The 23,197-nt window shown below is 47.4% G+C and overlaps 1 protein-coding gene, 2 long non-coding RNA genes and 1 other non-coding gene across 9 annotated transcripts in view; 1 reads left to right on the top strand and 3 right to left on the bottom strand.

The window, feature by feature from the left end:
• Positions 1 to 253: 253 nt before the first annotated feature.
• Positions 254 to 8,723, bottom strand: LOC133067793 (uncharacterized). The gene is made up of 3 exons (XR_009695402.1): positions 8,597 to 8,723; positions 3,534 to 3,641; positions 254 to 3,265 (listed from the first exon to the last, which is right to left on the bottom strand). It is a non-coding gene; the product is annotated as an uncharacterized LOC133067793 (long non-coding RNA).
• Positions 7,825 to 23,197, top strand: part of ZNF710 (zinc finger protein 710) — a 72,835-nt gene continuing 57,462 nt past the window's right edge. The window contains exon 1 of one of the 6 annotated variants that reach the window (XM_061158710.1): positions 7,825 to 7,911. Coding sequence is in view for 2 of the 6 variants with exons in the window: in XM_061158704.1 (XP_061014687.1) it covers positions 9,228 to 9,393 (166 nt within the window). In the remaining 4 variants the exon portion in view is untranslated. Of the gene's footprint in view, positions 7,912 to 8,752; positions 8,870 to 8,895; positions 9,394 to 23,197 lie in introns of those variants that run through there. The other 5 variants (XM_061158708.1, XM_061158711.1, XM_061158704.1 and 2 more) reach the window with 5 other exon arrangements.
• LOC133067789 (uncharacterized) lies at positions 13,785 to 22,616 on the bottom strand. The gene is made up of 3 exons (XR_009695400.1): positions 22,422 to 22,616; positions 20,851 to 20,975; positions 13,785 to 14,123 (listed from the first exon to the last, which is right to left on the bottom strand). It is a non-coding gene; the product is annotated as an uncharacterized LOC133067789 (long non-coding RNA).
• On the bottom strand, positions 21,967 to 22,073 carry LOC133068747 (U6 spliceosomal RNA). The gene has a single exon (XR_009695694.1). It is a non-coding gene; the product is annotated as a U6 spliceosomal RNA (small nuclear RNA).

Raw genomic sequence — 23,197 nt, forward strand, 5'->3', positions numbered from 1 at the left:
AGAATGCAAAGCCAGGTCATCTGCTAGCCCTGGACACTGGGACCCAGGTGAAAGTTGAGGAGGACGACTTAGAGGGACCTTCAGGACAGCTCTGCTCACAGTCCACTCACCCCGCTTCCAGGCCTGCCTCCTCCTCCCCCACCCTCTCAGTTCCCACCCCACACCCTCTTTATCTCCCTTCACAAAAAGCCCCATTCTCTTTTTGCACAATACACTTTCACAATAGATAGTCTATTCAACCCAGAGCCCAAATCATCAGCAACCAAAATGCTTGGTTCCTCTTTCCTCCTAGGTCTTCAAACGTTTCCAGGGGAGGAGGAATAATTGCATTCTGTAGTGTAACTTCCTGTCCCTGTTTGCTTGGCTGTTTCTCCTGCAAACTGGAAGGTCCTCGAAGGCCTGGCCTGGGTCTTTTCACTATTGACTGTAGAATAAATGAGAAACCCAGGTCTTGCTCTCTAAATATATAGGTTATTGTTTAAAATAATATAATCATTAGAGAAATTTGGCAAATACTTTGAGACAAAGAAGAAAATAAAAAGTATCTAATATTCCAACAAACACACATAACTTTTTATTGATTTTTACTTATTTTAAAATTTTTGGCCACACTGTGTGGCATGCAGAATCTTAGTTCCCCAACCACGGATCAAACCCATGCTCCCTGCAATGGAAGTTTTAACCACTAGAATACCAGGGAAGTCCCACAAGTAACTTTTAAACTTGTTTGTATTTCCTTCCATATTTTTATATGTACTTTTCAGGATAAATATTCAATATATATGTATATACAAAACTGGGCAAGACTACAATTGCATATGCAATTTTGTATCTCACTCACTACATCAGAAACATTTTTCAGGTCATTAAATATTCTTCAAAAACATGGCTTTTAATAGCAATGCAGTTACATCAAACGTGCATGCAGTAACTTCTTTAAACATTTCCTCACTGTTGAATACTTGGGTTATTTCCTTTCTTCCTTCTGTCCTTTTCCCTTTTTTTGGCTGTAATTTTTGCCAATGTAAATAACATTTTGATAAACATCCTTAACTCACATCTTTGTCCACATTGATGACTCCCCCTACAATAGACTTCTAGAACTAAAGCTATTAATCAAAAGACATAAGCTTTTTCAACTTCTCTTGACTTACAATATCAAATTATTTTCCATCAGCCTTCTCATGGCAATACATGTCATCATTGTGGTTTTTATGTATTTATGTGTTTTTAACTGTTTAGTGAAGCTAGCAGTTTCCTGTTTATGGTAGGTGGCCCATGTTTCTTTTAGCTTATTTTTAGTCTTATATTTATGCAAATAAGGCCAGTTAATTTACTGGTCCAAACAATGATGGGAATAAAGCCACCAACTATGCACCCTTGGTCATAAGGGGGATGGGGAGGTTCACCCTATCATCATTCCCTGAAAAATGATGCACAAAGGTCAGATGCTCACCCCATCTATCTAGCTACAAAGACTTGCTTTCTTTGGGTTTTTCCTACAAACCCTGAAAGTGAAAGTTGCTTAGCTGCATCTGACTCTTTGAGACCTCACGAACTATACAGTCCACGGAATTCTCCAAGCCAGAATACTGGAGTGGGTATAGCCTATCTCTTCTCCAGGGGATCTTCCTGACCCAGGAATTGAACCAGGGTCTCCTGCATTGCAGGAGGATTCTTTACCAGCTGAGCTACCAGGGAGGTCCCCCCTGAGTCTCCCTAAATTGCTACTACACTTCTGAGAATTTTGAGCTGCTGCCCAATATGACTTCTGTGGGACTCCGGTCCCTGACTTAGTTCTCAGTGACTCTCCAGCTCTGGTCCTCCTGCCATCTCCTACATCCCATCCTTTCAGGAGCTCAAGGTTTGCCTCTGCTCTCTGAAACCCTTCAAGTTCCATCCCCAGGGTCCTGCATCTTCTATTGACTGGAATCCATCCAGTGGGGAGGTTTGATTCTCAAAACCGAATATTAGATGTTGCAAAGTCATTGATACATATATATGTATATACACATATATATTATACTGTTCAGTTGCTCAGTGGTGTCCAACTCTTTGTGATCCCATGGGCTGTAGCGCACCAGGCTTCCCTGTTCTTCACCATTTCCCAGAGCTGGCTCAAACTCGTCCATTGAGTCAGTGATGTCATCCAACCATCTCATCCCCCGTCATCCCCTTCTCTTCCTGCCCTTCAGTCTTTCCCAGCATCAGGGTCTTTTCTAATGAGTCAGCTCTTCAAATCAGGTGGCCAAAGTATTGGAGTTTCAGTTTTAGCATCAGTCCTTCCAATGAATATTCAGGGTTGATTTCCTTTAGGATTGGTCTTTGATCTCCTTGCGGTCCAAGGGACTGGTAATGGTGGAGAGTTCTGACAAAACGTGGTCCACTGGAGAAGGGAATGTCAAACCACTTCAGCATTCTTGCGAGAACCCCATGAACAGTATGAAAAGGCAAAAAGATATATATGTGAATATATATAGTATTTACAAAAATATTTCTTTATCTGGCTGCACGGGTCTTAGTGGCGGCATGCAGGATCTTTTGGTCGTGGCATGTGGGATCTAGTTCCATGAACAGGGACGGAATCCAGGCCCCCTGTATTAGGAGCACGAAGCCTTAGCCACTGGACCACCAGGGAAGTCCTTGACATAAATTTTTAATGTTTGTTTGGTTCTGCCAATGAAAGCAACAAATTTTAATAATCATCTGCTGATCTCCCAGCAGTTACTCTGGTGAATACGTTGATTGGAATACTGAAGAGCTGTGTTTCATCCCTTTATTTGGCTTACTAGATTCCTCAGATTTTCAGAGGTTTCAGAGATGGTTACGAACATTCTTGAAGATCTGTGACATGACTGCATCCTCCCATTAATAAACCTTATACTAACAAATATTCCCTCCCATTCCAGCCGTGGGGGCTCCTGCAAAGCCCAGGGGAGGCTTCCTTTATTGCTTCTGCATTGGAACAGCTGATTTCTTTCTCTCTCGTGTGAGTGAATCTGAAGGCTTCCTTCCTGGGTTTCAGAGGATCAGGGGACTGGGCTAAAGGTGGTGGTGTCTGTGACCGTAGGCCCTTGCGAGTACTTCCTCACGGTCATTCACACAGGCTTCACCGTTTACCAAATGAAGTATCACGCATCACGTGTCATGCATCACCTGCTTTCATGCCTGCCCACAATCCCAGGAGATGGCCATTACTGAAGCTACTCAGGTGTCAGAGAAGGAAGTGGGTCACTGCCCAGACAGGTTCTTGCAGGGAGGTGATCTGAGAGAGAAAACGGGGAAGTATGAGGAGGGGATGGGCTTCCCTGGTGGCTCAGATGGTAAAGAATTTTGATCCCTGGGTCGGGAAGATCCCCTGGAGAAGGGAATGGCTACCCACTCCAGAGAATCCTGGAGAATCCCATGGACAGAGGAACCTGGTGGGCTACAGTCCATGGGGTCACAGAGTCAGGTATGACTGAGAGACTAACACACGTGAGGAGGGGATATGCGAAAGAAAAGAAAACAGTGATGTTCAAAGGAACTCCCACCTAGAAACTCTGGCTGCAAATTCTGGCTCAGTCATTCCATAGCTGTGACCTTGGAAAGCTTTTTTTCTTGGAAAGCTTTTAAATTCTTCTGTGCCTCAGTCTCCTCAGCTGTAAAATGATGACCAGAATATGACATTGATCTGGCACAAAGGTGACTGTACAGTATGTTTATCACAGCGGGTCCATAAAAGCGGAAAATTGGGAATATCCCACCAGTCCAGTGATTTGTTTTTAAACAAGTAAGATAAACGCATGCTACAGGAAAATACCATTTGTTAAGAATGACAATGGATGTTTACAGACAGAAGATATCTGTGACATACTATCAAGTAAAAGTGGTTGCTATTTGGTAGGAATAACATTATGTCATTTCTGTTAATTTTCTTCAAATAATATATTTACATGTACAGTCATTCATCTGGTTAACAATATTTACTTTGCATAGTTTTATTACTATGCATTTATGTGCAGATGTGTGCCTATAAAATGTCCAAGGTTATATACCAAACTGTAATGTCTCTACAGGAGTTCTTTTTCAGATTTGCTTAGCTGGTTATCAAATTCTCTCACAATGAACTTGTGTCATAAAGAAATAGTAGAAGTGCAAAAGGTTTACGACGCAGGAACTGGAACCCTGGTGTCTGCCTGGATCCAGGGGGCAGGCTGCTGATGCCAAGTTCATTTGCAGGTTGCCTGGAGAACGAGGAACCCAAGCAAAGGACTAAGAGGTTTCAAGAGATTTAATGTGGGCTCTAGAGGAGTCAAAAGTCGCTCTCTCCCCCTCTCTTCTCCCCAGTGCGAACTTCTGGGTCTACTTTTCTCCATTGAGCAAACAGCCAGGCACACACTCCTAGGGGCCCTTCGGGATTTTACAAGGCCCACTCGCCTCTGTTCCAATTTGCTCTTCAGGCAGGCGACATCTCCACCCATCAGGCCAGGCCTTGGTAACCACAGTTGTCACATTCTGGTCTCGTTCCTGAGACGACACCCTGGCCATCCTGGTTGGATGGAGGTGATCCCCAGCCCCAGCTACCCATGAGGACACAGGGCATCTCTGAAGGAATGCTCTCTCCACAGCCAGTTCATTACATTTCAGGTATGGTGACTCACTCAAGTTTCAACCCTTAACATAAATCTCATTTTCAGTTAGTAAGAGTGCCTCCCGTCACTCCCTAACACATAATAACAATGAATAAAAGCTATCATGTAGTGGAGCTTATGTCCCAGATGCTGAGCTGGGCACGGGCTTTTTTTAAGCCTCATAGAAACCCTGTGAGTCAGTTGTTTTTACCCCATTTCACAGATGAGAAAACTTACATTCAGAGAGGTCAACTGGCCCAGGAATATGCAGCAAGTCAACCTGGACCCTTAAACATAAAACACCATTTCTGCGGCCCATAGGTCTTCTTTGTGGTTTAGTCGCTCAGTTGCATCCAACTTTTCAGACCCCATGGACTGAAGCCCACCAGCCTCCTTTGTTCCATGGGATTTCCCAGGCAAGAATACTGGAGTGGGTTGCCATTTCCTTCTCCAGAGGATCTTCCCAACCCAGGGATCAAACCCAGACAGACCCAGGCAGTCCCCTGCATTGCAGGAGGATTCTTTCTGACTGAGCCTCCAGGGAAGCCCAGGTAGGTCTTCCTTACCCTCATCTTATAAAGATGGAAACTAAGGCTATTAACCACCCAAGTTCATGATGCGAGCAAGTGGGAGAGGCAAAAATTTTTAAATCTCCCTGCTATCCTGCCCCTCCCCAACTCGTGCTCGGACACCCGTGTGTCCCTGCTCTGCCACTGTACTCTTCACTGCAGCCAATATTTGTGGAGGTTCCAAGAACCCAGAAGAATGTGCTCTCTTGCCTTGGCACCTTCAGACAGGATGTGCCATCACATGCATTTACCTAGACATCTAGACATAACTTCTTCCAGGAGCCATCCCTGACCACCCTAGTCCAAGCACCCCTTTTCTAGGTGCTTCCTTGGGTCATCCTTACGTGTAACATGCGGCACTGTGCTTGCCTGTCTTCTTGTTTCTTCCCCTGCCAGTCTAAAGCCTAAGCGACAACCACAGCCACTGATGGTTGTTAGAGCCTTAGCACCCAGCTTGGAGTGGGCACACAGTAGGTATTCAGTAAGCATGGGTAACCTGAATGCTCCACTATCAGTGCTGTTTGTTTTATTTGGAGGAAATAATTTAGGTGCACTAAGCAGAATCTAAGATGACAGAAATGTGGCTCCCTGGACACCCCATTAAGAGGGCAGAATGGTGGGGGATGGATGCTCTGGGGTCATCCAGGGCTCAGTGCGGTGACATTAAAAACCACGGAGTCCTCCTTGCTAAGGCAAGTCCCAGGCTACTGTTTTCTCACTCCCAGTCAGAAACAAATCATGTTCTGAGTGACTGGAGTCATTGCTCACAGCACCGGGAGCTGGTTTAGGGTGGGGTGAGGGGCAGTGGCCTTGGGGCTCCAGTGTCTAAAGGCCCAGGCCTGCGGACTGGGGGGAGGGGTGCAGAGTGGCAGGTCCTGTGTGTGTGAGTGGGGGGCGGGGGGGGGGGGAGACAATGGGGCTCAGCATCTGCTCCTCGCTGGGAGAAGGGACCCTCCAGTGAAAAGCCAGGGAGAGCAGGGAAGTGTGGGAGGAATTGATGAGGAGAAGGGGTGGAGCCAAGGAGACGCAGCCGGGAGGAAGGAAGAGAAGGGGAAGGAAGAGCGGAGGGAGGGGAGAGGATCCAGGCTCTCCTTCCTCTCGGTGACTTGGTCCGGAGCCGCAGCCTGCTCTCGCATTGTTTCCTGCGGAAACGTGGGGGGCCCATGGAGACTCACGCTTCTCCCCAGCCCCTAGCAGCAGCCCCCAGTCCAAGGGCCAGGCATCCAGCAGGTGCTCAATACTTAGTTGGGCAAAAGAGACATGTGGCCCAAGTTTGCTCTGGGAACTCTTCCCCTCCCTTCTCCCCACTTCTCTGGAGAAGGCAGAGCAGGTTTTTGGGAACACGCCCAGGCGCCCCATGAATAATTGACCCTCCGTGGGGTCTCTGCCGCGTTGGGTCCGAGGGCTCGGAGTGGAGAAGCGGCTGGACGTTAGAGGCCAGTCGGGAGCCGGGGGAAGGCAAGGCTGCGCCAAGCCCCGCGGCCCTGCAGGGAGGAACCGGGGGCCCGACCTCCGCACGGCCAACGGCCACGCCTCGGCGCCCCCCAGCAGCGCGCCCGGGGGCGGAGGCCCAGGCTCTGCGCTGGGCGAGCCTGCGGGGGCCCGATCCCAGCGGCTCCTCCGAGCCCCTTCCCCACCCCGGCCCAGGCGCTCGCAGTACGCCCCGCTCCCTCGAGTCTGGACGTCCAGGGCTCTGCAAACAGCTGTTCAAAGGCTTTTTACAGTTCAGTGCTCTGCGGGGATGTTTGTTCCAAGCCCATCTGCCTACTTTAAAAATATATAAGTGAAGAACACACCCAACCTTCCACCTCTGGCTGGGGAGGGGCTGGCTCGGCGGCCCCCGCCCGCACTTCGGAAGGAACCCGCACCCGGCACCCGCGGCTGCGTTCCCCCCACCCCCACCGACTCTCCTCTCGGGAGGACGTCCCATGCTTCCCACGGGGGAGGGGGGCGTCCCCTAGGCCCCCTTTGTGCCAGGCAGGACCGGGCCCCCCATTTCCATGCGAGGTTCTTATGCTCCCCCTCTCCCCCGCTTCAGTTAATCTTTGTTCCCCTTTTCTGCTGAGAGGAGAAAAAAAAAAGAGAAAGAAAAGGAGGAAAAAAAGGCGTGACTTGATTCTCAAACGAAACTCCCACAGCAAACAAAACCCTTTTAGAGAAATAAGAAAGGAGGAAGAAGGAAGAAAAGAGGGAAGGAAAAAAAAAAAGAAAGAAAGGAGAGAGAAACCCCTCCAGGCTTTCAATTTGAGTGGGAGAGTTGAACCGAAAGAAAGAGAAAGAAAGGAAGAAAAACCCTCTCTGCGGTAGAAAGAGAAAAGAAAACTTGGGCTGACAAGAGGGGGGTGTTGGGGGGGGGTGGAAGGAAGTGAGAAAACAAAAGAGAGATAAAAGGGCTGCTTTTCTGTCTTTCTCTTCCTCCGCGAGCTGGGTTAGGAGGAGCTGTTTTGCATCCCTTCACGTCAGCCCTGCCTCATTCCCTTCTTCCAGGGAGGGAGAGAGAGCGAGCGAGCGAGAGAGGGAGAGAGAGAGAGAGAGAGAGGAGAGGGAGAGAGAGGGGGAGAGAGAGAGAGAAAGAGAGGAGCCGGAGGGAGGGCGGCAGGAGCAGGCGGCGGGCGCGCGTGGAGGCGGGCGGCGGGCGCGCAGCAGCAGCCCGGGCGGTGGGCAGCCAGGAGCCCCCCCGGCCCCGGCCCGCCACGGGCCCCAGCGCAGGAGCCGCGCCCGGACCCAGGGTGAGTGTCCCGCGCGGCCCCCGGGCCCCGGCCCCGCAGCCCCGGGCGGCGCGCCGGCGGGGGCGCGGGGGGCGCGGGGGTGGGTCGCTGCGGCCGCGGCCGACCCGCCCCCCGCCTCTCCCCGGGGACGGCGGCGCGCAGGCCCTGGCCGCGCTGCAAATATGTCGTCTTCTCCTTTCACTTCCACATTCCCTCATGCCGGAGAGCTGGAGGGAGAGAGGGAGAGCCGGGGAAAGAGGGAGAGATGGCGTCTGGAGGGAGGGAGGGGGTGTGGAGGGGGAAGGGAAGGAGGGAGCGGGCGAGAGCGAGGAGAGCGCGCGAATGAGAGAGAGAGGAAGAGAGAGAAAGGGAGGGGAGAGAGAGAGAAGCAAAAATGAAAGGAAAGCGCGGCGGCGGCGGCGGGGCGGGAGGCCCGGAGGCGGCGGCGGCGGCGGCTCGCGGGCCCGCACGTGGGTGTCCCGGCGCCCGGTGCGCTCCCCCCGCCGCCGCCCGGGACTCAAAGTTTCACCCCCTGGCCGCGCCGCCCCGCCCCGCCGCTGCCCACAAACTTTATTCTCGGGGCGGGTGGGGTGGCTGCGCGTCCCCGCCGTCCGGGGTGGGGGAGGGCCGGGCGCGCCGCTGGGCTGTCGGGGGGCGCCCCCCACCCCCCGGGCCGCCGCGCGCCCCCCACGCCGGGGCCGGGGACCTGTTGAAGGCGCTCGCCGTCCGGCCGGGTGTCCACGGCTCTCCTTGGTCGGTCTCGGTTCCCCTTCCTCGTCGCCCACCCTTCTCCGTCTCCTCGCGGTCATTTTCCTAATTGGACAGAGCCGTGGGGTGTGATCGCTGGCGTCAGACTGGGGGCCCCCCGAGGCTGCCAGGTGGGCGCGGGGGACTCGGGGACCGACGGGACAGCCCCAGCGTAGAGCCCACAGATCCGGCCCTGGTGCCACCGCCCCCCTAACCGCGGACTTGCTAACTAGTGCGTATCGGGTGTTTTTTTTTTTTTTTCCAACTTGCCTTTTAAGATGACTTTTATGGTCGCTGCAACTGCTTCCCTTCACTCTGTGCTGTAGTTTGGGAAGATTTAAGAGGCCAGGGAGGTCCTTGCGTGGGTTTTAACTAACCCAAAACGATCATTAATGTATCTCTTAGCTCTGCGAGGGATCGGGCAAGGCGTACTCGAGCCCGGGTGCGTTTTCACAGGGTCACTACGAGGTGCTGGTCCTTTCCCGGTCTGAGCGGTCCAATGAGGGACCCTCCTGGAGGTCCACCCTAGAGCTGCGGGCCGAGCGCCCTAAGTGCTAAGGGCACCCAGAACGCCTTGATTTCTGCGCAAAATGGAAACTCCCAGCCGGCGCAGACCTGGAGGGGATATAGCCAGTTCCGGAGGGCTCCGGAGAAACTCACAAGATTACCCCACAGGTGTGCGGAGAGGGACTTTGAACTGTGGGGGTCAGCCAGCCAACTTCGAAGCTGCTCTTTCAGTGCTGCCTTTGTACACGTGTAAGTAAAACAGTCAAAGTTCATTTCTGCCAAGCAGAGGGCCTGGAGCCTGCATCCCTGCTTTTGCCCTGAGACCAGGGGCCTTCAAAGGACCCGCCGGACCAGGTGGGGGAAGGGTGGTGAACCGCCCCTAATTGTCTTTAGACTTTAGAAAAGGCATTCTTAGTGTTTGTGATCAAACACTTAGTGTTTGTGAACAAACAGGCCATGGGCCTGTCCGGTTTTGGATTTTGAGACTTATGGTAGTATGGTAGTCCCTTTCTCGTTTGTTTTAAAGCTAATATTATTCTCAAGAACTTTGGTGGTGGTTCTGTCAGCTGGCCCTCCAGCCACACATCACTGTGTGCCAGGCACCTGCCAGTCTGGGAACAGGACCTCTAATTGGTCACCTGTAGCTCTAGTGACTCTAGTGTTCCAGTAATCTGCAGGAGCCGGCCTTCTTGCTTGAGGGCAGTGGGGGTACAGCTGCTCTCTTTGAGGTAGGGTGAGTTGGCCATTTGGGTCATGTTTTTCTTTCCCCCAGGCTTGCCTGGTTGCCTGTATGCCCATGGAGGGAGAGGCAGTGAGTTGAAGTGGGAACGGAGGTTCCTGCTTCTCAGAGAAGATTCCTGGGTGAGTCCTTGACCTGTGGTGTGTGGCCATTGGGCCATTTCTTCTGTTCTTGAGGCACTTCCATTCCAACCAGGCATTTTCTACCAGGGAGACTTATTTTAGGCTCTCCGTCTGGAGAAAAGGAGACGGACAAGGTCTGGCATGGTTTTTGAGTTGGAGGAAGGGAGACTAATGGGCCCACCAGAGATTTTGCATACCTTCTATTTTAGGTTTGCCTTGTGGCCCAGGGATATTTCTACCAGAGTTGTGCTTGGAAAGCTCAGGTTTGAAGTTGGAAGGGAGTAAATAAACAAAGGAGGAGTCAGCGCATCTCAGGATGCTGTTTACAGGCTCCTCATCTGGCTCACTCAGCCAGGGATCTGAGGGTGGGGGCTCATCTTGTTGAATTAAGGAATCTGCTGAGTCTCATGTTAATGGTGGTGGATCCTAGCCCTTAGACTGCAAAACTGGAAGAGGACCTTAGAGCTTGTCTGAAAGATAGAGACAAGAGAAAAACTTGATGCCTGAAATCACGCAGTAATTGACAGAGCCAGCACTCAAACACAGGCTTTCAGAGTCCATTTCCAATGATCTCTCTCTTTTAATATGTATTTATTTATTGGGCTGCACCCGGTCTTAGTTGTGGCATGTGGTATCTAGTTTCCTGACCAGGGATTGAACCCAGGCCCCCTGCATTGGGGGTGTGGAGTCAGTCACCAGACCACCAGGGAAGTAAGTCCCCCAAGGGCTCTTAACACAAAGCTGCTGCCGGTATGCCTGCTGGGGCACCTGAGTCACGCTCTATCCAAAGAATGTGGCAGTGAGAACATAAAAACCTGAGATACGCTCATGACATAAGTAAATGAAGGACCTTATTTTCCGGTTGTGTTCCGCATACTGTTCTGGAGGATTTGACGGCCGGTGTGACTACGTGGGGAAACCGGGTGTTTCGGGGTGTTTTAACACGGACTTCTTCAAAGTCTGCCAGTTCAGCGGGGCAGCAGTTTAGTCATCGGCTTGTGCCTAAGTCCCACTGAGCATTTTTTGATCTGGAATTCTTTCTTCCTGCTTTGTACCTCTGTGTGATTTATTTAGGCATGGTCCGGGAGAAGAATGGGGATGGAAAGGAAAGGCCAGAGACCCAAACTGGTATCTCTTCCTGGGTTACATCTCTTACTACCTTCAGTTCATGAGGTGTTCGTGATTCATTGCTAATGATCACCTGTGCCTAGAACAGGGCCCGGCACATAGTGGACCCTCCAAAAATTTTTGTTGAATAAATGCACTGGGTGTTAGGAAAAAGAGTTCCCTCCCAGAAGGGACCCACAAATGACAGATGGAGGCAGAGACAGGGAGGTAATTGATGGGAGCTGCAGAGTTTTGTCGTGAGTCACGGCTTAGAACAAGCTCCAGACAGGTAAGGCAGGAGGGGCTGGGAAGAGCAAATCTCACGAGGGGTGGAGCCACTGGGTGGAGACTTGTGAAACAATAGATCTTGAATTGGACTGGATATGGGGAGGATAATAACCATAGATCTTGGGCCAGGCTTGTGTAAGTGCTCTATGTGTATCGTCTCTCTTAAGAGTCCTCACAGGTGCTAGTTGCTGCCTGCATGCTGAGTTGCTCAGTCATGTCTGACTCTTGGTGACCCTGTGGACCATAGCCCACCAGGCCCCTCCGTCCATGGGTTTTCCAGGCAAGAATACTGAAGTGGATTACCATTTCCTCCTCCAGGGGGTCTTCCGACCCAGGGATTGAACTGCCTGAATTGGCAGGCGGGTTCTTTACCACTGCCTGGTTTTTCCCATTTGGCAGATTGGGGAATTGAAGCACAGAGGAGCCAGTAACTCATTCAAGGGCACAGAGCTGGTGGTTCTGAACTCAAGCAGACTGACTTCAGACTTGGCTGCCCTAGAATGATGATGAGTTTAGGTATTTCTGCCCACATCAAGGAGCTGGGCATTCAGAGCTTTGGGGTTGCTAGAAAGGACAGCAACAGGAAAATTGGAAAAGAAATTCTTGGTCTGCAATGCAGTGAGGCTGGTCAGGGAGATGGCCCTCTGCTTCCTTTACCAAGGCCCTCAAGGTGTCTGAAGAGTGTAAGAGGTTTTATTTATTTATTTATTAAAATATTTATTTGGCTACTCTGGGTCTCAGTTGTGGCATGTGAACTCTTACTTGCTGCTTGTGGGATCTAGTTCCCTGACCAGGGGTCGAACCCTGGCCCTCGGCATTGGGGGTGCTGAATCTTAGCCATTGGACCACCAGGGAAGTCCCCTGTAAGGGAATATTTATTTTGGGGACCTAACTATTTCCCAGGTACAGTGGCTAGTACCAGATTGGGTCTGTTTTGCGCTTGAAGATTTAGGAGACTTTCTTTTTTAAGGTTGCTTTTCAAGTTATGTTTTAGTCCACATGTATTTGAAACTGGTGGGAATTTTAAAGCCAGAAGTATCACCTTTGGCCATGGGGCCTCTAGAAAGTGTTTCCCACCCACTCAAGCCTTCCCTTCCTACTCCAAGTATGCTGGTCCAGGCTACTCAGCCCACAACAGCTGCCCTTTAAAAAAAAAAATTATTTATTTTTGGTTGTGCTGGGTCTTCACTGCTGCTCTGGCGTTTCTCTAGTTGCAGCAAGAGGGGACTGCTCTACAGTTGCGGTCTGCAGGCTTCTTCCTGTGGTGGTGTCTTCTATTGTTGAGGCGCACAAGGCTTCAGTAGTTGCAGCATGTGGGCTCAGCATTTGCAGCTCCCGGACTCTCTAGTTACAGCGCACGGGCTTAGTTGCTCCGAGGCTGGTGGGATCTTCCCTGATCAGGGATCGAACCCGAGTCTCCTGTGTTGGCAGGCGGATTCTTTGCCACTGAGCCACCAGGGAAGCCCACAACAGCTGCCCTTTTATTGACAGTCTGCCAGTCCCGTCCTCGTGGAGCTTGCAGTCTCCCTGGGAGACAGACATTAAACTAATAATTACACCAATACTCTTTAATTACAATTGTTACAAATGCTTCAAAGGAAAAAGTACAGAGACCACAGGAGCTGATAATCAAGGAGGACCTGGGGGGGGGGGGGCAGGGAGGCTTTCCTGAAGAAAAGGCGTTTAAACAACCATACAGAGGGTGGGCAAAGAGGCTTTAACCAGGTGGGACAGTCCATTAGCCTTGATGTAAGCCTTTGCTGCTCTGTATGTGGTCCAGGCACCAACAGCAGCAGCATCACCTTGTTAGAAATGCAGAATCTTGGGCCTGCCCCAGACCTGCTGAATCTGCAATTTAAGATTCCCGTGCGTGGTGGAGTCTAAGAAATGCTGATGGAATCAAAGTACCAAACTGGGAGGTTCCCAGCTTTGCTGCAAGTGAGTTGGGTGACCTCAGGCAAGTCACCCACCTTGAAGTGACTTGGAGGAGTAATAACAAGGGAATTAGATCATCCCACAAGTTCTTTCGCAGGTGGCTCAGTGGTCAAGAATCCACCTGTCAGTGCAAGAGACACAAGAGATGCGGGTTCAATCCCTGGGTCGGGAAGATCCCCTGGAGGAGGAAATGGCAACCCACTCCAGTATTCGTGCCTGGAGAATCCCATGGACAGAGGAGCCCGGTGGGCTACACAAAGAGTCGGGTACAACTGAGCACACAGCGCATACACACACAGCTTCCTTCTGGCTCCTCAGATCTTTGGCTTTTGCTGGTGGGTGCTGTCTCCAGGCTTATGGAGGGAGAGGACCTTGGCTTACACAGCATCCACCTGTGTGATGCTCTTGGTCGGAGGGCCAGCAGTGGATACTAGTCCATGCTCTAGTCTGACTTCAGTGAGCAGTGAAGAGGGGCCGGGCCATTCTTCGGGGAAAGATGAGAATAATTCACAAAAAGCATGTGGAACTTCGTAGCACATACGATACTGTCTTTTTATTTTTAATATTTATATATGTATGCATCTTTATCTGACTGCACTGGTCTTAGTTGCAGCACAAGGGGGTCTTCAGTTGTGGCCTATGCACTCTTAGTTGCAGCACCTACGATCCAGTTCCCCTGACCAGGGATAGAACCCAGGCCCCCTGCCATGAGAGCATGGAATCTTAACCACTGGACCGCCGGGAAAGTCTTGGGAGACTGTGTTAAGGTGACCCAGGGATGAGTTGACCTGAAGCAAGAGAAAAATGGGCAGGGTCAAAGAGACTTTGAGAAAGAAGGGTGTAACATTTCTTACCTAAACTGAGGGCGAGAGGGACCTGCTTCACTGCTGTGCATGTGAACATAATAACGTCAAGAACTGCCATGGTGTTTTGACCCTGAGATCCTCACATGACTGTTGAGAGAACCAGAGGGCTGGAACCAGACCTTCTTGACCTTCACAGCCATGGGGGGCTTCAGTTACATCTGCAGCTGTACAGAGGGTTACATTCTAGGGCTAGGACCCTTAGCTTTCACCAGCCTCAAAGGGGTCTGTAGCCTCCCAGAACTAGGGGCAAAGGGCTTTCTTGACTAACGTCTCCCAGCTCTTTTATTCTGCGGCATTGACGATGTCCCAGGCACTATTCTCATATATGTATTAGCACTTTCCATATATGTATTAGTCCATTTAGGTTAAATACTAGGTCACACACCTAGTAAGTTTCAGAACCAGGATTGGCACCCAGGTAGTCAGGCCCCAGAGTCCCTGTGAGCAAAGCCCACCTTAGAAACAGGGCAGGTGCAACCAGGGGCTTGCCGTTGTCAGTAGGAACAGAAATTGAGATTACGGAGGCCTCCACTTTACAAGTGTCTCCCAATTGTTCATGCATAAAACTGCAAGGATTTCCCCAAGGAAACGTGTTACAAGTAGCACAGAGTTGCCAGGCTAGTCAGTGAGAGCCTGTGTCACTACTGGACTCAACTCATGATAGTTTGGAAAAAAAAAAAAAAATTAGAAAACGAAACTGCTGCAGTACTTCAAAGAAAATTAAGAATTCTAGAATCCAGGAACTTCCCTGGTGGTCCAGTGGTTAAGTCTTCACCTACCAGTGCATCGGATGCACGTTTGGTCCCTGGTCTGGAAACTAAGAACCCGCATGCCTTGCGGCTCAAAAAAAAAAACCCCCAAAATCCAGAACATAAAACAGAAGCAACATTGTAACAAACTCAAAAAGACTTTAACTAAAATGGTCCCTATCACAAAAAAAGAAATCTTAAAAAAAATATAATTAATAATGTGTTTTTAAAAAATTCTTGAATTGGATAGAAGGTGTTTGAACACAGTCAAATAAGGGAGGTGAGGTGGTTGCAGGAAATTGGGGTAGATTCTGAAAGGGGGATCAAAGAATGTTAGAGGTCAAAGTGGGGCTAAATGTATGTTGAATCAGCAGCTTCAAAAGGTGAAATAACTGGCTTTTATTACCTACTAATTAATGTGTATGGCTCCCAGAACGGACCCTTCCTGCATCCCTGGGCCCCCAAGTACAGAGGCCTTTTGTATTCTCTCTTACTCATTTCTGTGCTATTTGAATATTTATCGCTATGTATTACCTTTCTAATCTGTATGTTTGTAAATGGAGTAAAAGGACTGTTAGAAGCAGGTTGATCTCTAGAGGCGGTTTTGGTTCTGTCTTCTCCCACCATCATGGTAAAGGAGTTTCTGCTGTTAAATCCTAGTTTAATAGTTCCCGGATCGCTCAGTGGGTAAAGAATCCACCTGCAACGCAGGAGATGTGAGTTTGATCCCTGGGTTGGGAAGATCCCCTGGAGAAGGAAATGGCAACCCACCACAGTATTCTTGCCTGGAGAATCCTGTGGACAGAGAAGCTACAGTCCATAGGGTCACAAAGAGTCGGACACAACTGAGGAGATGGAGCAAGCCCCATTTGTATGTTTTGGGAGTACCAAGAGAACTGTTGGAAATGTGAGGGTTTTCGATGTAGTCAGAAGCAGAGACTAGGAGATCACATTGTGGCCCAACTGCGTTCTCTGCCTCCCAGGGTATAACAAATAGGGAATCAAAATCAGGTAAAAATGATCACTACAGAAAACATGAATGGGGACTTCTCTGGTGGGCCAATGGTTACAACTTCGCCTTCCAGTGCCAGGGGTACGTGTTCGATTCTTGGTGGAGGAGCTAAATCCCACATGCCTCGCGGCCAAAAAAACCAACATATGAGACAGAAGTAATATTGTAATAAAACCAATATATATTTTTAAGTACTAAAATCACCTTAAAAATAATTTTCTAAAAATTAAAGCAGAATGTCCACCCTGCAGACTTATGTGGGAGACTATAACTTCTGTGATGACTCTTAGTTATGTGTGGTTTGTCTTTTGAGTGGTACCTAAGCACCATCCCCAACCCCATCTTATTCCCCCTGGGGCTGCAGTGGGATGCAGTTTTGAAAGGGGAAGGTTGTCCTGCATGTGTTTGGTGTAAAAACAAAAATCATACAAACTTTAATAACGGTTGTTTTATGTGCCATGTCAGAATGTCCTCATGAGGACATGCCCAAGCTGGCCTCTCAGTAAGCCTCAGGGAGGCTTCAGAGGCTGGCAGTGCTGGTTGGTTATCCCCACCCTGTGATGGACTGCAGCATGCCAGGCTTCCCTGTCCTTCACTGTCTCCCAGAGTTTGCTCAAACTCATGTCCGTTGAGTCGGTGATGCTATCCAACAATCTCATCCTCTGTTGCCCCCTTCTCCTTTTGCCTTCAGTCTTTCCCAGCATCATGGTCTTTTCCAGTGAGTTGGCTCTTTTCATCAGGTGGCCGAAGTATTCGAACTTCAGCATCAGTCTTTCCAGTGAATGTTCCAGGATGATTTCCTTCAGGATTGACTGGTTTGATCTCCAAGAGGTCCTTGCCGTCCAAGGACCTCTTAAGAGTCTTTTCCAGCATCATAATTCGAAAGCATCAAGTTTCTTCTTTTCCTCATTCTTTCTTCTCTGTTTTTTGTTTGTTTTTTCCTCTTTATTGTTTTGGAACTTATACACTCTATTTCTGTTCTTTTGATGCATGAAGACTGTATGAGGTTTAAAGTTAGTTGGTATTTATATCTTTTTTTCAAGCGATTCAAGGATCTTAGGATGCTTTATATAAAGTCACCATTGTCCCTGCTTATGTTCAGTTGTCTTGTAGTGGTTTAGCTCTGTCTTGTTTCACTGTTTAATACCACAAATTAGACCTTTTCAGTGTTCTATATGGTTGGTTAACTTTTGAGTTCCACATAGTTACCATTTTGTTTACTCATATTTCTTCCCACATCTCAGGCTCTTTTTCTGAAATCAGAACATCTGTGGTGGAGGTGTTTTAATCATAAACTTCCAGTTCCTGTTTGGTTAGAATTTTATTTCATAGAGAGTGTCTTACTTGGTATAAAACTTTAGCTTGACAATTGTTTTATCTGAGTATTTAACGATGGTATTCTACTGTCTTTCGGCTTTCCTAATTGATACTGAAAAGCCAAGTTATTGATTTCAGGCAATTTCTTCTCTCTGCTTGTTTTGTTATTGTGATGGTGGTGGTGGTGGTGGTGGTGGTGTGTGTTCACACACGTTCACATGAGTATGTGGGTTTTTTGGTTGTTGGGGTTTTGTTTTGTTTTTTTTTTCAGCTTAATGTATTTAGGAGTGGATTATATTTTGTTTGGCTAAGAATTCATTAGACTTCCTTAAACCAAAGATTAGTGACTTTTATCAGTTCTAGAAAATTTTTATCCTTTATCTCTTTCACTGTTACCTATCATTCTCCCTATGATTTCTCTTTCAGAACTCTAATTAGATATATGCTAGATCTGGTTCTGCCCTTTACATCTCTTAACTTCTTCTTAATTTCAACACTTTTATAGTGTTTTCTGGGTAATTTCTTATTTGTCTTCCAGTTCACTAATTCTCTCCAGTTATCTCTGATTTTCTGTTCAGCCCTTCCACTGATGTATTTTTTTTTTCACTGATGTATTTTTAATATCAATATTAACTCACAGGTTTTAATATACTTTTTGTGTTTTAATCCATTGCATTTATTTTCTTTGATGTTCATTTTTAAGTTTATAATCTGGGTGAGCATCGTGTTTCTTGTTTTATCATTTTTCAAATATGTGTGACTTTTAAAAATCTCTTAATCTTTACCTGGGTTTTTAAATCCTCATTTCCTTAATCATGTTATACATACCTTTCCTTTTTTTGTGTCCAGTAATTCTAGTATCTGCAGTATTTGCAGGTATGGTTCTATTGTTTGATGGTTCTGCTCACTCCCACTCATGAAGGCTTATTTCCTTATGTGTTTTGTGATTTTCTGTTGTGAGCTTATGTTTGTTAGAATTCCATCTGTGAGAATTCTTTAAGGTGTGGGATGAGAGTACATTCTTCCTGGGAAAATATGTGTTGCCTTCTGCCAGACACCTTAAGGTCTTACATATAAGTCATTATTTACAATTCTTAGCTTATAGTTTGGGGACCAGAGCCCAAACCTACAGGCAGGCTGGCTAATGACCGTGGATTGTCAGAGGAGCCTTTTCGTTGAAAATTCTGCCCACAATTAACACTAAGCCAGATGACTTCCTACTTGACTATATACCACCAGATACCTCACTTTGTCCTATTGTTCCTGTATTGCCAAATGTCTTTTCTCCGTATTTGGACAAAGGCCTAATCATGTCAGGCACAGTTGAAAACTCTATGTCTTCTGAGCCTTCCTCATGCCATCCCTTGCAAAATTAACCAGTCCTTGTACATTCATTCGCCCTTGTCACCTTACCTATTAGGCTGTGGGGATGTGTGTTCAGACCCCACACTGGACTCTGAACTTCTTAAAAGCGCAGAGCTGTGTCATTTATTTCTGGAGACCTAGTGCCTGGCTCACTGTTGGGCAGAGTAGTTGCTTAATAGATATCTATTGATTGAATGGAATTTATGGCAAAATCAATATTTCTGTTCTTCTTGAATAGTAATAAAATCACAAGCGTTAACCTCCCCCGTGATCTTGGACAAGTCCAGTTTACCGCTTTGTTTTTTTGTTTCAGTTTATTTATTTTTTGGCTGTGCAGGGTCTTTGTTGCTGTGCATGGTCTTTCTCTATTTGTGGAGAGCAGGAGCTACTCTCTAGTTCTGGTACTCAAGCTTGTCATTGCAGTGGCTTCTCTTGCTGTGGAGCGCAAGCTTTAGAGCACATGGGCTTCAGCAGTCGCAGCTCCCAGGTTCTAGAGCGCAGGCTCAGTAATTGTGGCACACGGGCTTAATTGCTCTGTGGCATGTGGGATCTTCCCAGATCCGGGGTTGAACCTGTTTCTCCTGAATTAGGAGGCAGATTCTTTACCACTGAGCCACCAGGGAAGCCCACTTTACCTCTTTGGATCTGAGTGACTGAGCTTTAAAATGAAAGGATGCTTCTGAAATCTCTACCTACTCTAATATACTGGCATTCAGCATAACTTGCATGAGTGTCAAGCGTGATAACATGAATCACCTCTTGGCTCACAAATGGAATAAAGGGATGGGAGGGCCTTAAAGAGAAACAGTATGATTCTGAGAAAATGGACATGATATGGAAGAGAAGGGACTCAAAAGTAAATTAATATGAAAGGTGACATTTTAAAATTTGTGACTTGAGACAACCTGATGGCTACATTAAAAAAAAAGAACACGCTATAACAAAATAAATTCAAATGGATTAGAGATGTTAGATGTTAAAAACGAACTCAGGGAAAATAGTTTCTAAGTACGACTTAAAACCCAGGAACCACACTTGACCCTACACAAGTAAATTTCTACAAGGCAAAATCATCATAAATAGTCAAAAGAGTCTCCTACTTCTCAGAACTTCTCAGAGAGCTAATTTTCTTTAATATCTAAAGAGGAAATCAATAAGAAAAAGACCATCACCAAATTTGTTTTAAAAAATATTTACTTCTTTGTGCCATCTCTTAGTTGTGGCGTATGGGATCCAGTTCCCTGACCAGAAATGGAGCCTGGGCCCCTGCACTGGGAGTATGGGGTCTTAGCCACTAGATCACCAGAAAAGTCCCATTAACCCAATTTTTTAAATGGGCTAATGGACCAGTCACAGAAAAGGAAATACAAATGGTTCTTAACCATATGAAGTGTTCTTTCAACCCACCAGTATTAAGAGAAGTGTTAACTCTGCTATGAAGAAGTGACAGTGGGAACAGTTACTCTCCAAATTATTAAAAGAGTATAAGTTGGTACAACCTGTATAGAGAGTGTTTTGACAATATTTATTAAAATTGCACAAGCAACTCCACTTCTGGGGATTCCTCTCACAGGTATGAGTATACGTGTGAAATGATGCATTTATCAAGATAGTTCATTGCATCATTGCTTGTAAAAGCAAAAAAAAAAGCAAGGGAAATAACCTTATTGTCCATCAGTAGAAAACTGTTAAATAAATTATTCTATGTCCATGCTCTGAAAATTCAGTGCAGCAGTAAAAAAGCGTGTGAAAGCTCCCATATATGGATGTGGTTGCCGAGCTATTAAGTAAGAAAGTAAGAGACAGAATGACTGGCTCTGTGGCATGCTGCAAGGATACCTAGGAGACTGGTAATAGTGGTTTCCCACAGCAGACGCGGACTCTTCAGTATGTTCCTTCTTCTTTTTGAATTTTTCACTTTGTGTGTATACTACCTAATTTATTTATATGGCCACACCACGTGGCTTGCAGCAACTTACTTCCCCGCCAGAGATCAAACCTGTGCCCCCTGCGGCGAAAGCGCAGAGTCCTAACCACTGGTGGTGGTTGTTCAGTTGCTAAATCATATCCAGCTCTTTCTGACCCCATGGACTGAAGCATATCAGGTTTCCCTGTCCTTCACCATCTCCCGGAGTTTGCCCAAACTCATGTCCCTTGAGTTGGTGATGCCATCCAACCATCTCATTCTGTCACCCCCTTCTTCTACCTTCAATCTTTCACAGCATCAGGGTCTTTTCCAATGAGTCAATCTTTTGCATCACGTGGGCAAAATGTTGGAGCTTCAGCATCAGTCCTTCCAATGAAAATTCAGGGTTGATTTCCTTATGTCACCTAATTTTTAAAAAAAACTTTTTTTTCAAAGAAGGAGGTTGGGGTGGGAAGGAGGGAGGAAGAGAAGAAGGATCTCACCTTTGCTCTGCTTTTTCACATAGGCTATTTTAGTTATTCAGCTCAACAGCCCCTAAGGAGGCTACCATTTTATAGACCAAGAAACTAAAGCTTGGAAGTCTGCACTGACTTGCCCAAGTTCATGGAGAGAGCCCTGGAACCCAGCACTGAATCCAGCTCTCACTCCAGAATCCTCGGGCTCATATATGTAGATCAGTACTTTCTTGTTTCCTTCCTTTATTTTTTTTTTTTTATTTTTTTTTTTTTTGTGATTTTTTTATTTATTTTTTTTTATTATTATTTTTTTTTCCCAGTGGGTTTTGTCATACATTGATATGAATCAGCCATGGATTTACATGTATTCCCAATCCCGATCCCCCCTCCCACCTCCCTCTCCACCCGATTCCTCTGGGTCTTCCCAGTGCACCAGGCCCGAGCACTTGTCTCGTGCATCCCACCTGGGCTGGTGATCTGTTTCACCATAGATAGTATACATGCTGTTCTTTTCAAATATCCCACCCTCACATTCTCCCACAAAGTTCAAAAGTCTGTTCTGTGTTTCTGTGTCTCTTTTTCTGTTCTGCATATAGGGTTATCGTTATCACCTTTCTAAATTCCATATACATGTGTCAGTATGCTGTAATGTTCTTTATCTTTCTGGCTTACTTCACTCTGTATAAGGGGCTCCAGCTTCATCCATCTCATTAGGACTGGTTCAAATGAATTCTTTTTAATGGCTGAGTAATATTCCATGGTGTATATGTACCACAGCTTCCTTATCCATTCATCTGCTGATGGGCATCTAGGTTGCTTCCATGTCCTGGCTATTATAAACAGTGCTGCGATGAACATTGGGGTGCACGTGTCTCTTTCAGATCTGGTTTCCTCAGTGTGTATGCCCAGAAGTGGGATTGCTGGGTCATATGGCAGTTCTAAAAATATGGAACGCTTCACGAATTTGCGTGTCATCCTTGCGCAGGGGCCATGCTAATCTTCTCTGTATCGTTCCAATTTTAGTATATGTGCTGCCGAAGCGAGCACCCTTCCTTTATTTTTAACCAGCCTCTCATAGGTCAAGGACCGATAGGCTGTGCATCAGGGCCTGGCCCCCCAGGGCAGAGGAGTGAGTGTAAAGTTCCATCCCGGGAATTCCCTGGTGGTCCAGTGGTTGAGACTCCGTGCTTCCAATGCAAGGAATTTGGGTTTGATCCCTGGTCGAGGAGCTAGGGTCACACATGCAGCACAGACAAGAAAATATTTTAAAAGTAAATTTTATCGATTTCTACTCTACAACAGTGCGTATCAGTCATAATTATATGTATATATCCCTTCCTTCTATCCCCTCCTTCGGGGCTTCCCTTGTGGCTCAGATGGCAAAAAAAATCTTACCTGCAGTGCAGGAGATCCAGACCCGGATTCAGTCCCTGGTTGGGGGAGATCCCCTGGAGGAGGGAATGGCACCCCACTCCAGTATTGCCTGGAGAATCCCATGGACAGAGGAACCTGGTAGGCTACAGTCCCTGGGGTTACAAAACGTCGGACAAGACTGAGCGGCTACCACTTTCACTTTTTCCTCCTTCTTGGGCCTCCCTCCCACCCCATCTCACCCCTCTAGGTTGTTACAGCACCAAGCTGGGCGCCTTGTGTTATGTATCAGCTTCCTACTAGCTGTCTGTTTTACCAACACAACATTGTAATGCAGTTATCCTCCAATTAAAAAATAAATTTTAAAAATAATTAAAAGAACAGCCATAAAAGTTTTTTTTTTTTTTTTTTTTTTAAATGAGGTTCCACCCTACCTCTATAGCTGGCTGGCTGGCTGGCTCACAAGTCCTACTGGGCAAAGCTGGGGCAGTAGGTGGTGGAGTCAGCCCAGAACCCAGCCCTTCACATCAGACACAATGAGGAGGATGAGGGATGGGCTCTGCGGTCCTACCTTTGAAGTTCCGGGCTTTTATCAGAATGTCTGAAGCTTTACGTTATTTCAAGGGAGCTTTTATTACTGTCTGTGTGAACTGGCCTCGGGTAGGTCCCAGGTGCCAGGTGCCAAGGGAGCACTTCCTGGTGCCTTCAGTTTGTTTTACAGCGGGGAAGTTTTCAGGGCTGATGGTACCCAGAACGTGGAACATTCTGGAAGAACAACTTTTCCTATTTTTCTTTACACA

Source organism: Dama dama, chromosome 13, assembly GCF_033118175.1.
Source record: "Dama dama isolate Ldn47 chromosome 13, ASM3311817v1, whole genome shotgun sequence".
NCBI classification, from domain to species: Eukaryota; Metazoa; Chordata; class Mammalia; order Artiodactyla; family Cervidae; genus Dama; species Dama dama.